This window comes from Elgaria multicarinata, chromosome 2 (assembly GCF_023053635.1).
Source record: "Elgaria multicarinata webbii isolate HBS135686 ecotype San Diego chromosome 2, rElgMul1.1.pri, whole genome shotgun sequence".
Lineage (NCBI taxonomy): Eukaryota > Metazoa > Chordata > Lepidosauria > Squamata > Anguidae > Elgaria > Elgaria multicarinata.
In genome coordinates, this window is record NC_086172.1 from 86,139,999 (window position 1) to 86,157,607 (window position 17,609).

Genomic DNA, 17,609 nt, shown 5'->3' on the forward strand with positions numbered 1-17,609 from the left:
ATCCGTCTTGTCAGACCAGATTTCTCTTTTGAAAACCTAAATAAAGAACTGGCACTGCTCTTAAAAAAGTCTAGTGACCTTCTCCACAAATTTAGTAGTATCTGTGGGTTTATCTATATATTGAAATAGAAGATGAAGTTACTCGGTTTTGGAGATTTGTACTTCTTATCATTTCTCATCCCCATGTTTACTTTTCAAGCAAAATATCTCTGATCTCTCACTTGCATCAAACCAATGTGAATGGAGATGAAGATTTTAGTGGTGTGTATTGTAAACACCCAATAGCTGTGTCTTCATTTCCATACCTTCTGCCCTATGTCACATACCCTTTACACTACAACAGTTGTATTTAAGGAATTGTTAGTCAGGGGATGTTCATCACTGGGAGGCAATCTGGATTTACTAATAATAAAATCTGAGATCTTTAGAGGGTTACTTGATCCCCACTATGTCCAATTGCTTTCTCCTCCACAATTTCATTTTATTTCAATTTTCAAAACACAGGTGTTGGGTAAAAAATTCTGGAAAGGAAAAGTGGGTTTTGATCTGCATCTACAACACACTGTATTTCAAATTATGGGAAAGTTGTTCTTTGTTCCCTAGTAGTTGGTCCAAACAAAGAAACAGAGGGTAGTCTCATTCCCTTACTTTTTAGTACTATCATATTCTCAAAATACATTTTGAAGTGATGCATTTTCTGAAATCTCAAAGAACCACATTGTTCAAAGTTTTGCTTACTTTACTCTCTCTGGGCTCCTCTAAACAAGCAATTTATTGTACCCTCATGATTGGCCACTAATGAATGTTTGTGGGTCTTTGCACGATATCGTGAATGACCAGGATGTCTCCCTTTGAAATTCTGCCATGAAAAGAACCACTTATAAAGTGGTATCCTGAAAAGAGTGGGATCTTCCACCACTAAATGGCACTTTATTTATTTATTTATTAAACTTATATACCGCTGCCATAGCCAGGGCTCTCTGGGTGGTTTACAGAAATTCTAAAATTGTTTCAATAACAACAGATACTTGATAGTTACTTTTTGTACTGATGTGCCCCAATCCTAGTTAAGGGGATCAAGTCTGTTAATGAATTCTTCATGCAATCACTTTATGCTCTCTCTGTCCCATGAAGGGTACAGGGAAGCCAGTAGTTTAATAAACAACTTTGTATTTATATATTTAGGGCGGGGGGAGATGGAAAAAGGTTTAGGAAAAGAATATTTCTTTTAAATTTTGGAGTTTGAGGGGGAAACTGCTATTTTATAGCATCTCTGTGGCATGTTAAGAAATGTAATACTCCATAGAGCAAAGATGGTGGCCCTGCCATCTAAGATCAAAAACATGCTCTGGGAAATATACTCTAGTACACTTCATAGACCAAAAATGCCAGTGTCTAATCCCAGAGTTGGGAGTGGGAAGGAAGCACTCAGACTTTCCGATGCTCTGAACATTGCCCAGAGCGTTTACTCTTGGAGTACTGGAAGAAGGACATGTGCTGGAGATGCACAGAAACAAATGAGAGTTTTCAAGTGCTCCCTCATCCCCCCCCTCCACTAGAGGGGGAACGCAGAATACTGTAGTTGCCTATGTTGGGTTTGAGCCAGTATGGAAGCTGCAGCAGCAGAGATCTCTCTCCACTTTAGATAAGGAGGCAAACACAAAGTGTTCCAGGTTGCTTTCAGACAGCAGTGATCTTAGTACTACCAAACAGACGGTATTGTGCAGCAATTCCATCTTTCTTTTTCCTTAACAAATTTCTGTGGTAAAGAAAAGGACGGAAGAAGTGGTGGGAAAACATGGGAGGTCTATGATTGGTAGATGACAACTTCTGGACCTCCTGTAACATTCCATGAATAAAGGGGGAACATCCCCAGTTAGTGCTAGTGGCATCCACAGTCTGCATGAGAATGGTTTGGAATCACATGATGTGGTATCAGGGTTAATGAGAACCAGTGTGGTGTAGTGGCTAAAGTGTTGGACGGGGAGTCGAGAGATCCAGGTTCTAGTCCCCACTTGGCCAAGGAAACCCACTGGGTGACTTTGGCACAGTCACATACTCTCAGCCCAACCTACTTCACAGGATTGTTGTTGTGAGGATAAAACGGAGAAGAGCAGTATTATATACGCTGCCTTGGGTTCCTCGGAGGAAAAGGTGGGATATAAATACAAATAATAATAATGATGATGATGATGAATCTGTACTTATGAATGGCGAAATCCACTGATGTGATAGATCTCCTTATCAAGGAATCAAACACATCTAGCTCGGTATTATCTACACTAGCATTTCTCAACTTGATGCCATTCAGATGTTTTGGACTACAACTCCCATCAGCCCCAGACCGGTAGTCAGATGATTGGAGTTAGTGTTCAGTACACTTGGAGGGCTCCATGTTGGAGAAGGTTAGTCTGTACTGACTGCAGCTCTCCAAAGTTTTGAAGTCGGGTCTTTCCCAGCCCTTCCTGGAAATGCTGTGGATTGAACCTGGGACCTTTCCCCTGCAAAGCATGTGCTTTACCACTGAGCCACAGCCCTTCCCTAAAGGTGTGTTGTCCAAGTGTCTGGGTCCTGCTTTCATAGAATCATAGAATCATAGAATAGTAGAGTTGGAAGGGGCCTACAAGGCCATCGAGTCCAACCCCCTGCTCAATGCAGGAATCTACCCTAAAGCATCCCTGACAGATGCTTGTCCAGCTGCCTCTTGAATGACTCTAGTGTGGGAGAGCCCATGACCTCCCTAGGTAATTGGGTCCACTGTGGCTCTAACAGTCAGGAAGTTTTTCCTGATGTCCAGCTGGAATCTGGCTTCCTTTAACTTGAACCCCTTTATTCCGTGTCCTGCACTCTGGGAGGATCGAGAAGAGATCCTGGCCCTCCTCTGTGTGACAACATTTTAAGTATTTGAAGAGTGCTATCATGTCTCCCCTCAATCTTCTCTTCTCCAGGCTAAACATGCCCAGTACTTTCAGTCTCTCTTCATAGGGCTTTGTTTCCAGACCCCTGATCATCCTGGTTGCCCTCCTCTGAACACGCTCCAGCTTGTCTGCGTCCTTCTTGAATTGTGGAGCCCAGAACTGGACGCAATACTCTAGATGAGGCCTAACCAGGGCCGAATAGAGAGGAACCAGTACCTCATGTGATTTGGAAGCTATACTTCTATTAATGCAGCCCCAAATAGCATTTGCCTTTCTTGCAGCCATATCGCACTGTTGGCTCATATTCAGCTTGCAATCTATAACAATTCCAAGATCCTTCTCGTTTGTAGTATTGCTGAACCAAGTATCCCCCATCTTGTAACTGTGCCTTTGGTTTCTATTTCCTAAATGTAGAACTTGGCATTTATCCCTATTAAATTTCATCCTGTTGTTTTCAGCCCAGCACTCCAGCCTATCAAGATCACTTTGAAGTTTGTTTCTGTCTTCCAGGGTATTAGCTATCCCACCCAATTTTGTGTCATCTGCAAATTTGATAAGTGTTCCCTGCACATCCTCATCCAAATCATTAATAAAAATGTTGAAGAGCACTGGGCCCAGGACTGAGCCTTGCGGTACCCCACTCGTTGGCTCTCCCCAGTTTGAGAAGGTTCCATTGATAAGTACTCTTTGAGTCCAATTCTGTAGCCAACTGCGAATCCACCTAATAGTTGTTCCATCTAGCCCACTTTTAGCTAGTTTGTTAATCAGAATGTCATGTGGTACTTTGTCAAAAGCTTTGCTGAAGTCAAGATATATGACGTCCACAGCATTCCCACGGTCCACAAGGGAGGTTACCTTATCAAAAAATGAGATCAAATTTGTCTGACAGGACTTGTTCTTGACAAATCCATGTTGGCTTCTAGTGATCACCGCATTGATTTCAAGGTGTTTACGGATTGACTTCTTTATAATCTGCTCCAGAATTTTCCCAGGGATGGATGTCAGACTGACTGGTCTGTAGTTCCCAGGTTCCTCCTTTTTGCCCTTTTTGAAGATAGGGACAACGTTAGCCCTCCTCCAATCGTCTGGCACCTCACCCGTCTTCCATGATTTTGCAAAGATAATAGACAAAGGTTCTGAGAGTTCTTCCGCTAGCTCCTTCATTACTCTAGGATGCAGTTCATCGGGCCCTGGAGATTTGAACTCATTCAAGGAAATTAGGTGTTCTTTGACCATTTGTTTATCAATCTCAAACTGTAATCCTGCCCTCTCAACTTCTGCTACACTTTTTCCAGGGGGGTCATAGACCCGCTTTTGGGAGAAGACTGAGGCAAAGTAGGAATTGAGCACTTCAGCCTTTTCTTTGTCATCTGTTATCAGTTTGCCATCCTCATTAAGCAGTTGAACCACCATTTCTTTCCTCTGTCTTTTACTACTCACGTATCTGAAGAAAGCCTTTTTATTGCTTTTAGCATCCCTCGCTAACCTCAGCTCATTCTGAGCTTTAGCCTTCCTGACGCCATTTCGGCACTTCTGCGCCACTTGTCTGTACTCATGGTGCCGCATTCCTTCTAAACCCCGCGGTTTCGCTCCTGCGGGGTGGCATCGGGTAATCCCCGTGCCAAGGAGAGAGTGTGGGGTTTCTGGCTGTCATCTGGGTACTGGAGCTGCTCCCTTCTTCCTGTCTTCCAGCAACCAATTACCAGTCACCATTTGCCTGGAACACCCCCCAGATTGACCTCAGAGCAAGGTCAGATAGCAGAAGAGCCAGGGTGACCTCACTCCCAACGAAAATGTCAGGATGAGTCCCTAACTTCTTAACAGCACAGCTTCACAGAAAAGCCCCATGGTGGCTGTGAATCTGTGGCTGTGTCATCTAACTGATGCAGCGCTCATTCGCAGCCACTGGGGGAGGGGCTTTGTACATGGATAGACAGCCGTATGGACAGACAAACTTGTCTTGTGTCCCTTTACCTGGAAAAGTATGATGAGAAAACTTTGCCATAAACATTCAGTCTTAGTATCTGTACTGCAGATCTCTGTTATGGAAACATTGTAAAACCTGGCTTTACAAAAAGTAAGATAAATGCTTATACTCACATGTAATGACAACTCATTTATTTATTTATTTATTTATTACATTCTTATACCGCCCAATAGCCAAAGCTCTCTGGGCAGTTCACAAAAATTAAAACCACGAAGAGCATAAAAACAACCAACAAATTTAAAACACAAATACAAAATACAATATAAAAAGCACAACCAGAATAAAACCACACAGCAAAAATTAATATAGGTTAAAATATGAGATTAAAACAGCAAAGTTTAAATTTAAGTTAAATTAGGTGTTAAAATACTGAGAAAATAAAAGTCTTCAGCTGGCGACGGAAAGAAAACAATGTAGGTGCCAAGCGAACTTCTCTGGTTTGTCAGGGTCAAACAGTGTGCAGCGTGCCCCCGCCTATTTCACTTTAGCGAACAAACCACAATTGACTTCTTCTTAGGTTGTGTTGTATGATGTACAAACCCAGACCACTGGGGTGTTTAGTGGCTAAATAACGCAGTAGCTAACCCAATAATAAACCTTGGGTTAACTGCTGGATTGTTTAGCCCCTAAATAACACAGTGGTCCAGGTTCACATGTGAGGCTGTACAACCTACAAAAGAGCCGATCATGAGTTGTCCTGTAACGCTGAAGAGGTGAGTGTGATGCAGGCATTGTGTCCCTGGCAACCCTTCAGTTATTACGTGCACACCAGGTTTGTTGCTTTTGAGCACTATTTAAAGTAGGCCTGAGCCATTTAAGATCTCTAAAGCTTTACACTGTGTACCTTGACAAGCTAATCTTTGGCAACCAAGTATAATTAGGTAACAGTTTACCATGTGACTGGTGTGAAGCTGATTTGGCATCTGTTAATCCTCAGCCAAGCATCAAAGAAATATCAAGGGATTTGGTTATCGTACATGTAGGATAAATATGCAGAAAAAAGCTTCTTGCTTAAAAGTCACAAAGGTAACATGGAAAATTGAGATTTGTAACATTTGAAAGGGATCTATCTCATCCCTTTCAAATGTTACAATTTGAAAGCCAGTTGAAGAGAAGTGGTGCCCAAAATCCAAGGCCAAGATTTTTCAGAACTGACCACTGTGTTTTCTGTATCAGCCTTGGGCATCTTAAATAGTCAGCTCTGGGTGTGTGTTTTCTGTTTCACAACATGTTTAACACTGTTTTCTGAATGAATTCAGTCCTGAGCAATGTTGCCTGACTGTTGATATCAGTGGGATTAATTGTGGTCATATCTGTGTTTATGAAGACCCATTATCGGTGTGCATATTTGCATTAGAAATCCAGCCTATGAGAGGTAGCGTTAGGGTTCTGCCAATGTTCAAGAAAAATTTTTGCACCACAGATTGAAGGCATGCAATGTACACACATGTACACAGCTCATAGTGTGGCTGTTTCTGGTTCCTAGATTCAGACATCGAATGAAATGAGAAACATGCACCACTTCCCCACATACACAGTTTATATCCTGCAAGCACATAGTTGCAACAAGGGCATCTGAGGGTCATTGCAGATTTGATCAGCTGTAAATGCACCAAAATGAACAAATCCTTGATTTAGGTTATGGAACTGGTATTTGTATTGGAAAACCACGTAAGTGGTTTCTAGAAGCCCATATCTCCTCATTTATTTATTTAGAAGTATATAGAAATTAGTGTTTTGTCAAGTTTTTGGAAGATAGCTTCAAAAATTGAATATTACAATAAGAAGCAAACTGTGAACTCTAACCTCTGGATGAAATAAAGCATTCTGATCTCTGAAAAAAATCTTCAGAGCTGCCATCATTATAACCTGATATCATCTTAATGACAAATTCCAGCTTGTGATCAGCCCATAGACATTAATCATACCGTTGCCATGATGTCATATTCTGACAAAGGAAAAGCTAAGGCAGCATTAAGAGAGCCAGTGTGGTGTAGTGGCTAAAGTGTTGGACCGGGAGTTGGGAGATCCGGGTTATAGTCTCCACTCAGCCATGGAAACTGACTGGGTGGCTTTGGGCCAGTCACAGACTCTCAGCCCAACCTAACTCACAGGGTTGTTGTGAGGATAGAAATGGAGAGGAGGATATGTATGCCACCCTGGGTTCTTTGGACAAAAAAGGTGGGATATAAATGAAATAAATAGCATGTTCAGACTTCAGTATGGGGCACAGACTGCTATTCATGGTCATCCTCCAGAGGGTTGACATTACACAGCTTACAGCTCCTCTGAATAAGATTATCAGGGCTGTGTATATATATGTATAAATGTGTGTGTATCAATCAATCATCAGGAGAATTTCATCTAGCACCTTGGGAATAAGGCAGTGGCTTTGCAGTCTGACCCTAACCATATTTCTTAAGTTTGATTTCAAGTATGCATAGCATTGTGGCCTGAAGTCACCACCGAATATTGCACCATGCAGACCTTGAAAGGGAAAGCAAGGAAATATATAAAAGAACAGCTAAAAAATTATGTATTGTAAATGATCTGCTACCTGATATTCATTTGGGGCTATTTTTTTAGCACTACTTGTAAACTAGTTCTGACAAGCAAGGAATGGGTTGGTAATTTGCTATTAACATCAGTACAGCTGCACACACAAAATGCATCAGGTCATCAATTACTGTTTCATTATTTCCTTGAGTTTGGTCCCTCACTGGGTTGAATGTGTGAAATCCTTTCACCCCAGCTCTGTCAGTTCAGCTGATTTCATGGGAGTGCATGCATTGCTGTGACATATAGAAAATTTGATGTGCCACTCACATAACACAAGAGAAAGAAAGTAGATATATACTTTCTTGTGGCAAGGAACTTTTGACATTCCGTAGCTTGGGAGGATGTCTTTCCCACCCCTCTCGCTGTTGACTGGAATAGATGGAAGTGCTTTCATGAAGTCCTGCAATGTGGTGTGGAATTGTGTAACAGTAGCAGTACTTTGGCTGTAGCTGGGGTTAGGGATCTACTTCCACATTGGCAGATCTCTCTTCTTCCTTTTGGGTGTGTTTGTGTGAGTTTAATGTTGGGATTATTACATAGTAGTATGAGTATACAGTAGCTTCTCTAGCCAGTACGTAACTTACAAAACTTTTTTTAAAAAAATCCTTTGGAAAGGAATGCAAGAAAGTAGAGGAGAAGAACCAAAGGTGAAAGTAAAACAGTCCTTTTTAGAGAAGTTAACATTAATGAGGAACAGGATTTGTCTGATGATTGCCTAATTTCCAACATTAGGTAGAGACATTAGAGTGTTGCTTCCAACACCCTGGAAGCAACTGTGCCTTAAAACAGGTGCATGAATTTTAAAATTCAAGACCATGCCCAGTCAAAATACAACCCATCTCTTTTTTTAAAACTAGCTCTCTCTTGCAATGTTCGTAATGCAAATTACATCAACAAGCTCCAGTATATTAGCATTTATTGTTATCGCTTTCCCTGACTTCTCCTTTCAGTCAGTTTCTTGGCTTAACCCAATGTTAGGCATTAGCCTTCAAAATATTATAAAGAGCAATATAGCACAAATATGCTATATTTGTGCTATACTGCAATATAGCACAAATATGCAAGTGGAAATTGCATTTTCTTTCGCTTTCATTAAACAATACCACATTTTCCCTGCTCTAAAAATTTTTGGGGTAAGTGCTCTTTAAAAACAGAAGCGAAACTAGAGGGTTACAAACTCATCTAAAGAACCAGTAAACAACTGTGAGTAGAGAATGATAAGCATACAATAAAGGCCTTGTGTAGGCTAATATTTTTAATCATAATTTAAAAAATGGAATAAAGAAGGAAAAGGATAAGAGAGGGAAGTGGTTTTAAGGTGAAGTGAATGAAAAAGCAGGAGGGAGGAATGAAATAAACTGGCAGTGAGGCAGGGATAAGCGTTAACAAGTTAAGTGTGAAAGGAGAAGAGGGGAAGAAATGACAGGAGATGAATAAGAATACTTTGAGAGGCGTATAGTGGGAGGAGGAAAATAAAATAAAAGGTTTTCTCTGCTTAGAGACTCTGGATCAACAAATGAAGTGAGGAGGCTGAGCCATGATGATATCTCCAGAGCCAATGCCTGCACTTCACTGAGAAAGCTGAACTGTGGAACTCTCTACCCCAAGGAAATACCTGAGGCAAAGAATTAAGCAATTACCAAAGGGGGACTAGCTATCAATATAAAATGATAACAGTAATTGCCAACTGATTATCAATATAAAATGATATCAGAAATTGCCATTTTGTGACTTGCTCCACTTTTGCACTATTAACTTGTGACTGGTGGGTGCCAGTTATTTTCAGCTCTCTCATCTCAGGAGGTTCCAGGGGATAGTAAGTTTGAGAACTCCTGTGTTAAGCTATAAGAGGAGCCCCGGCCGTACTCCTTTGCTTCTAGTCATCCTCATAGAGCCCCTGAAAAGAAAGGAAGTTGCTCCAAAGGAGGAAGTAGCTCCTCCCACAGAAATGTTTTTGGGTGAAGTATCTCAGCAAGTGGGACAGAGGCATGGCAGTTTAGGCGCTGCTAACCCCTGAAGAGAGAAAAGCGTTAGAGCGAGGAGTAGCTGCTGGGCGTGTGGAGCCCAGAGCAGATTATCAGTCTCTGTGTGTACAATTTCCCAGTATTGGCACAGTTGGCATTTATGGCACCTGGCCATGGAACATCTGGCTTTTTTATTATTTGTTTTAGTGGAGCGATAGCGTGCATTTCCAATGTCACCTTCATTTGCTTTTCTCTCTCATGCCACCCTCTCTATTTTCTACTCTCCCAATTCAAGCCATTACCACACCAAACTCTTGTCAGGCTAAATTCAATTAATCAGTTCATCACAATGGTATTGTTTTGTCCTCTTTCTTCCCCATCTATGGGAAGTTGTTACACAGTCAGTTTCCTTTGCTGGTGACAAAGACACAGTGAAAATTTATAGAGGCTGGGAAACCATAATTTGAAAACTGGTAGACAGCTTTGTGGACATATGCTTGTTCCCCTTCTCCAGAGCAATTTCCACATTTCCCTTCTTGGTGATAACCAGGGTTTTGTATTTCATATACACTAACACAAACTATGGTTAACATAAACCAAGTTTTTGAATAACTGTGTTTTGCAAATCCACAGAAAACATTCACACAACAGAGAAAATGAACATATCAGGGAGAAGCCTACACCAGAACTCTTCTCTGAAATCTAGTTTTCTATATGGAATAAATTGTTTTCTATGGAGGAGCATTTGGTGTTGTGAAATGATACGAAACACAGGTTTACCACCTCAGAGGAAAACTAGGCCCATGTCTCCTTGAGGCTGCAGTACTATTCCCACTTACCTGGTGGGAGTAAACCCCATTGAACTCAGTGGGACTCACTTCTGAGTAGGCACATATAAGATTGCACTGTTTCTCATCTCATCTAAGGAGAATGATAGCATAAGGACTGTAAAACTCTTTACATCCTAAACAGTAGAACAGAGAAAAGGCAAATAATGAAACTCAACTTGTTTAGAGACAATAATACTAAACCAAATGGTCTATTAGCAGCTTTAAGGTGTTGAAAAGAATATGTAATTTAGAAAGAAAAGGAGTGTGAAGGTAAGATTAAAGCTACAAAAGCTTTATCAAGAAAACTAATTATAGAAGTTAATGTAACCCTATTGTGTTCTAAAATAATCAGACATGGGTCAAATTAGAGCCCATGACTGTTTTACAATGGCTTTAGAGAGAGAATCTAGCCCTCACTGAGTGCTTTTCCAATAATGTTCAGCATAAATGAATTTGGCAGCTGTAGCAGTGTCTTCAATAGACATTTCATGATAGGAAATGTTGGAGGGTAGATGAATCTGTTATCTGCTGTGAAGAAAGGAACAGGGGAAGTTGTCAGAATGAAAGAAGAAAGATTTGCAAGTCAAGCACATTAATTCTCTCACATCCCTGGCCATTTTTTAAAAAATTCTGCAGGGACAGTTTCCAGAAAAGCTAGGCAAGATTCTCTGCTTCAGACAGTTTTCTCTTCATTGGCTGTACACCATGAATAAACAACTGAATAGATGGGGCTCTGCTACCAGACCCACCAAAATCCACAGGGTCCACCTCCTGGGGATATGCACATACAGTGCTAAACCCCATGATTGTACCCATTCCAAGCTATTGGGTCCCCCCCCCCCAGGTTTCCCCTCCAGAACGGGTCTACACTTCTCCCCTAGGCTCTGCCCAGATACTAGAATGTTTTCTTTCAAGGATTGAATACCCCAAGGCTAATCGTAAGCACACTTTACTTCCAAGTAAAGGGGCCTGGGATTAGGATGCAAAGATGTCTCATGACTTTTCCTTTTAGGTGTAGGGAAAGCTATTTTATTAGCTGTGTTTTCTTACTTCTTATGTTGGGCTACTGATAATGGGTAGTATATGGTAGGGCTGATTCTATAGGCCACTTCAGCTTGTGCAGACTTTCACAAGAATTTCTTGTCAGGAGGGCTTGAATGGAAGAAGCCACTTTGATGCCTGCTTTTATTACCACCTTTTAGAAGTTCAGGAAATTTCTGAAGCCTGCCTTAAAAGCTGTCTCAAAAGTAGTTTTAGTATTTAGTTCAATCGCTGGTAAAACTAGGGCTATGTGTGCTTTGCACTAAAAGCAGCACCTCCAAAAATTTGTGCTAAAGTAACCCATATTCTTCAAGAAGAAAAGCTGAATTCTGAGACCTTATAAACTGACATGCAGATGTGTATATCTTTGTGCATAATCCTGAAATTTTAAATTGTTTTGAATAATTTCTTCTATTTCTGCTAGTCCTGGGGGGAAGAAAGGAACATTGAAGTTCCACCCTTTGACCACTGAAAATCTAAGAGCCAAACTACACAATGGACAGTTCTGCAAATCTCCCAGTCCTGTGGGGTTTTTTGTTTGTTTGTTATTTTAATGAAAAGCAGCCAGAGAAGGCTGAAATAAGGATCAGAGGACCTTTAGCAGGAGAAGGACTGCTTAACCCTCTACCTACCTGTTGTTTGCTCACTCCCGACCCCTCTGCTTTATACCCCGTGGGGAGGGGGTCATCATGTCTTGCCCCACATGGGTGGGAAGGTATTTGGGGGCAGATATTGAATAGAAAAACAATAGGAGGGGGAAAGGTTAAGCACACACACACAGAGTTACTTGTCCTCTGTTCTTTATTTCAGCCTCTGACAGATGCTTTTGTTTCAGGGTTGTTGTTTTTTAAAAAAGAAATATGGAGAAAGAATCTTGGAACTGATAATCATTTATAGTTTGGCCCTTATTCAACACTCCTCTACCTTCAAGGATTTCTCTGGGACCTGCCCATATATTTTGAGCATGCTCCTCAACCATAAGAGCTAGAAACTTGTTCTTATTTTTTAAAGGAGGACTGAGGTTATTAGGTTAGCTGATTTTTACAGCTACTGTCACGTTCTGGTTACTTTACTATACTTCTGGACTTTTACTGTGCCTTCAACAGCTCTATACGGAACAGATATTCAGTAGGCGATGTTTTCCCAATCAGAGCATCTCTGCACTTCGAGAAGCTTCACCTGTAGTTCCAGCAGCTTAGAAAGGCACTGAAGCCCTGCCAGAAAAAAAAAGATGATAGCCCAAAATCCAAAATAGTTTAGGCTGAGAGAGAGACGGAGGGAGAGAGAGAGAGAGAGAGAGGTTTGTCCCAGACCACTCCTTCCTTTGCTGAGCAACGATTTCATCTTGATGCTCCCATTCCAAATCCATTTCTCCAGCCAGTATACCACACAACACTACACTAATAGCACAACTCTATATGGGGCTTACTTGCAGTAAGTGGACATAGGATTGCAGCCTTAAGCTGGCAACTCCTATTAGGAGCAGAATGGGTCTCTTTTATCTTGACAGGAAGGAAAAGAGCAGCACAATTCCAAGTCTAATAAGCACACATCAGCTACCTTGTTCTTATAAGAGCGCACCATAGAATATTGATTTACCAGTGAAGTAAGGAAGAGTTCCCCATTACTCAGAGGAGTACTTTTTCCTATAGACAACCTTCCTCTAAAATATGCTTTTTAAAACAATTATTTATATAATGGAATAAGTAAAAGCAATCTAAAAACCTGCTTTTGTCTTGGCTTCATTTAATCTTTTAATTTGATAGAAAGCTACATATTCTAGTCAAGTACTTGTGAATGTTGGGGCTCTGGTGTTCCTTACTAATGCTTAGGAATTTAATGAGGCCAGGCAAAACCTGATTTCCTCATCATTTGTTGAGGCAGCTTTAACCTTCTCCCAGCCTGACTCTGAAGTCAGGTTGAAAGTTAAGGGATGAAAGAGGCCTAGTCTAAGAGGTGTGAATAATCCACCTACGCTGATGTCATCCCAAGGGGCAATTTATAGTGACAGTAGAGCAAGGATTACTTGACATTAGTGCAGGGGTTTTGATTTATTTTCTTTCTAGGACAATCCTAGATTTTGCAAACAGGTTGGAGAATAGCTATTAATACACATTAAGGTGACAATAGAAGATTCTGGGATGCTTTTATCCTATCAAGAGGTGGTGCTTTGGGATTTACCATTGGTTGCTTGGTTACTGTTTTGCGCAGTTGCAGCTGATCTAGAGGAGGAAGGCTAAAAAAAATTGCATGAGTCTGTTGCTGCACCCGAGACTGTTGAAAGCTACATTGGTTCATATCCCAGGGGTAAGGCTGCATTTTGCCTTAAGGTCACCAGGTCTCAGCCTGGAGATTGGCTCTGTGTACCAAGAAAAGAATGTGCGCGAGAAGCCCCAGCCATCTCACTTCCCATTTGATTGATCGTGTTAAAATTTCAACTTAGATCTCCTGGGAGCTGTCTTCACGGTGCCGCACCGCCACCAAACCCCGCAGTATCGCTGGTACAGGGTGATGGCGAGTATCTTCATGAAGGGGAGGCAGCAGGGCTTTTCGGCAGACATTAAGCTTGCAGGCCCACCCTCTGCCTGGATGGACAGCGACCAATCAGGGGTCGCCACCCACCCAGCCATGCCTCTATCACGTCTCTGGAGCGAGGACAGACCGCGGATGCGCGTACTCTCCTCGCTCCGGAGAAAAGAGTCACGTTCAGTCCCTGACTCTTTTTCTCCACAGCTTCACCGGAAAGCCCTGGGGTGGCTGCGTGGTGGCTGCTACGTCATATCATAGCCACCCTGGGGCTTTCTGTGCTTTTAGACAGCCCCTGGGTTGCAACCTGGCAACTCTCTTGATAGAGTCCATTGTTGAGGAGGATCTTCTCATAGGAAACTAGCAGGGGCAACTATAAATTCTATCTAGAGCTGTGATTGGATGAAGGCATTTAAGTAGTGGCTGGTCTTGTCAAAATACGCACATACTTGATACTCTCTTTTTGTCTTCAGTTCCAGGGTGGGGTGTGGTCCTTGAGCACAGTCCTGTGTGATGCTTTGATGACCATGGATGTGATGCTGTGCACAGCCTCAATTTTCAACCTCTGTGCAATCAGCGTGGATCGGTAAGCATCTCCGCCCATTTTGGCATTCAGCTGTTGGGATTTTACCGCTTCATTAGATTCCAGTCCACCACTATCTACAGATTCCTAGACTCTTTTGTATGTATATAAAAGACACACACACTCACGCAGCGGGGAGGCGGTGGTATAAAGTGGAAGAACAGCAAAGCAATAAGGCTGTTCTGGATCCACTGTGGATGCAGTCAGTCTCAAGGTAAAATGTATTAGAAAAACTAACAACAGAGTGTATATATATATAAAACATTTCAGCTTCTGCCCTCATCAATAGCTGTGCTGGTAATGGATATCAGGAAACTGAAACAGCCTGTTGCGAAATATTTGAACTAACCTTCACATAGTGGCTCAGTTCAGACAACACGTTAGTCAATGTATTGTGAAAACTCCATTCAATGGTTGAGTTTTTAGGGGGCATTCTCCACACAACATGTTCTAATTCCACCATTGTGTGACTGGGCTACTGTGAAGTTGAGTAAAATCCATCGCAATGTTTGATTGACAGTTCCTCCACCCTCTTTCCTCCTCTGATCCTCCCAATGGTATCCCATCAGCCATTGCTGGAAAAAAAAACCGATCCTGGAGCTCTCCCAGAGTGTCACTTGCTCCTTTTGCCGCTCTTGCCAGGGAACTCTGTAGCCCGTAGGAAAAGTCAATTCAGCACAACAGAAAACTCCACGGAACCTGCCACACAACACAACAGTTGTGCAGGAACTCTCCTCTGCACAACATGGATATTCTGCGTGGGGTGTTTCCCAAAAAAACCCCTCCACTGTTGCTTGGAATTTTCCCACCAGACATCACATTTCTCAACGGTGGTGTAAAAACTCCACTGTGGAGTTCTAAAACCGCCATTGAGAAATGTGTTGTCTGAACTGAGCCAGTATCTCGTATTTATAGTTGCTTCTAATAGAACAAACAAAAGATACTAACATGCTTGGTAAAAGGGAAATTTTCAGGATCTATAGACTGAGAACTCTTAGTCCAAAGGGCCTTAATCTGGAGGAGAATTTGTAAGCATTGTACCAATCTTACCTCTGTTTTTTCTCCTAAAGAACTTTCATCTTCAGGCATTTCAAACTGACACTCCTGATATCCATTTAACAACACAGCTACTGATGAGGGCAGAAGCTGAAACGTTTAACTTAAAAGTATATATTTTAAATACTCTGTTGTGAGCCTTTCCATTTTTCATATGAGTTCCTCAGTGCCCCCTACCTCCTGCCCAGGTAAGGACTGCAACCTTCTCATCCTTAAAAGGCCTGTTGTGTCAAGGCAGAATTTTTGCAGCCTGCAAAGTGACTTCAGATCAATCAAGAAAGGCAGGTGAGACACACTGAAAGTCCCTCTTAGTAAAGGTATATGAAGGAATAACAGCTCCATATTCCATTCACCTAAAGTCTGGAATTTTCATACCTTTAAAGGTGACAAGATTTCATGGCCAACCAGATGACAATAGAGCTATGGAAAAGGCAGGAGGGAGAGTTAAAATCCAGCTCAATAGCTGTAGACCAGAACTGGTTTGTGGGGGATGGGGCAGATTGCCCTCCACAGGCCAGATGACATTCCTGATGTCATTGCCCCCACCTCACTCCTGCCTATATTAGCCTTCCTTTATGCCAGGAGAGATGTGCAACTTTATGGAGAAAGGGACTCAACCTGCATCTTGATGGGAGTGCCATGCACCATGCAAAGCAACTTGGCTGGCACACACATCCCCGCTGTTATCTCTGATATCAGATCGGAAATAACAGCAGGGATTCCACCAGGGAAGCCCCATGGTTGGGGGTTCTGCATGCCTGCTGCAGATGGACATTTAAATTCTACTTCGTAGTCTTTGTGCATCACACATTATGGGCTCTGTGCCTGCACAGGGCCTCGATTTGGGAAACTTCCAAAGTTGAGGATCTTTTTGGTGGGAACCCTCCTCCAATGTCTACTGCGCTTGCCTAAACCAGGTTCCTGCCCTGTCCTTCAGTTCTCTTTTGACCACCATTAGAGTGCCTCGTCGGGATCTTCTTGGTCCTTTGAGCTACTTTTTGCCCATTTGCAGAGGATTTTTCCCCTCCTCCTCCTCCTCCTCCTCCTCCTCCTCCTCCTCCTCCTTTTCTCCTCAACGTTCTTTGTTTTGTCGCTGTCTTCAAAAAAAAGTTTTATAATAGTATTTATTTATTTATTTATTTATTTATTACATTTTTATACCGCCCAATAGCCGAAGCTCTCTGGGCAGTTCACAAAAATTAAAGTTTTATAATTTTATAAAAGCATGCTTTTAAGAATCCCCAATCAAGTGGGAATATCTGCTTCTCTTCGCTGTCCATCTGGCTACCTTTTCATCAGACCTGTGTTTGACATCTGAGCATCTCAGTTCAGGGCTGATTCTTATGATACACTTTGGTACACACCAAGTCATATTTGTGGGCCAAGGTAGCACAGTGGGTGGGAATGTTGACAGAGGTGTGTTTAAATCTGTACTTCACTATGAAGCTCAAGAACCTTCATAAGTTATTTCTCTGTGCATTAAAGATATTGATGTTTTTGTTGTTACATCACTGTTACTAGGTGTTAATAAAATTGAATCCTTGTTTCTTAAAAACAAATAAACAAATCATGAAGTGGGGAATGGATCATGTGCACTGGCCCCAGGCCTTCCATCAGCTCCACTCCATAACGTTCACACGCTGAGTGGGAGGTCTGAAGGGAGTATCTATGTGCATTCAGATCTTTCGGGCAATTGGGAACCTTGCACAGTCAAGATTTCCCATCCACATGGAAGGACCCTAAGCATGATGAGCTGAATGCACTTTTGTTCCCCTTCAGATGTTCTGCTCAACATGAGAAGGTTGATGGTGGAGCCTGCAGGGATAGTGTGAAGGAATAACTAATGAAGGGGGCTTCCCTTGGGTGACTCTTGCTTTAAGCTATCTGTTGGAAGGATAAACAAGATTAGGATTATCAAGGGCTTTGCAGTCTGGAAAGTGCTGTGGCACAGCTAAATAATAATGTAGAAAAGGGATGCACAAGGATACGGTGTTAAGTGAGTCCTTTGGCACTGATTATATGCATAGTTGCTTTTATTTATTTATTTATTATTGCATTTTTATACTGCCTGATAGCTGAAGCTCCCCGGGCGGTTCACAAAAACTAAAACCATTCAAAGTATAAAACAAACAGTATAAAAACATG

At 41.9% G+C, this 17,609-nt stretch overlaps 1 protein-coding gene across 1 annotated transcript in view; it reads left to right on the forward strand.

Annotated features, from left to right (window-relative positions):
* Positions 1–17,609, forward strand: part of DRD4 (dopamine receptor D4) — a 43,055-nt gene that overhangs the window by 13,957 nt on the left and 11,489 nt on the right. The window contains exon 2 of the mRNA XM_063118404.1: positions 14,299–14,411. Within this exon, the coding sequence (XP_062974474.1) occupies positions 14,299–14,411 (113 nt within the window). The remainder of the gene's footprint in view (positions 1–14,298; positions 14,412–17,609) is intronic.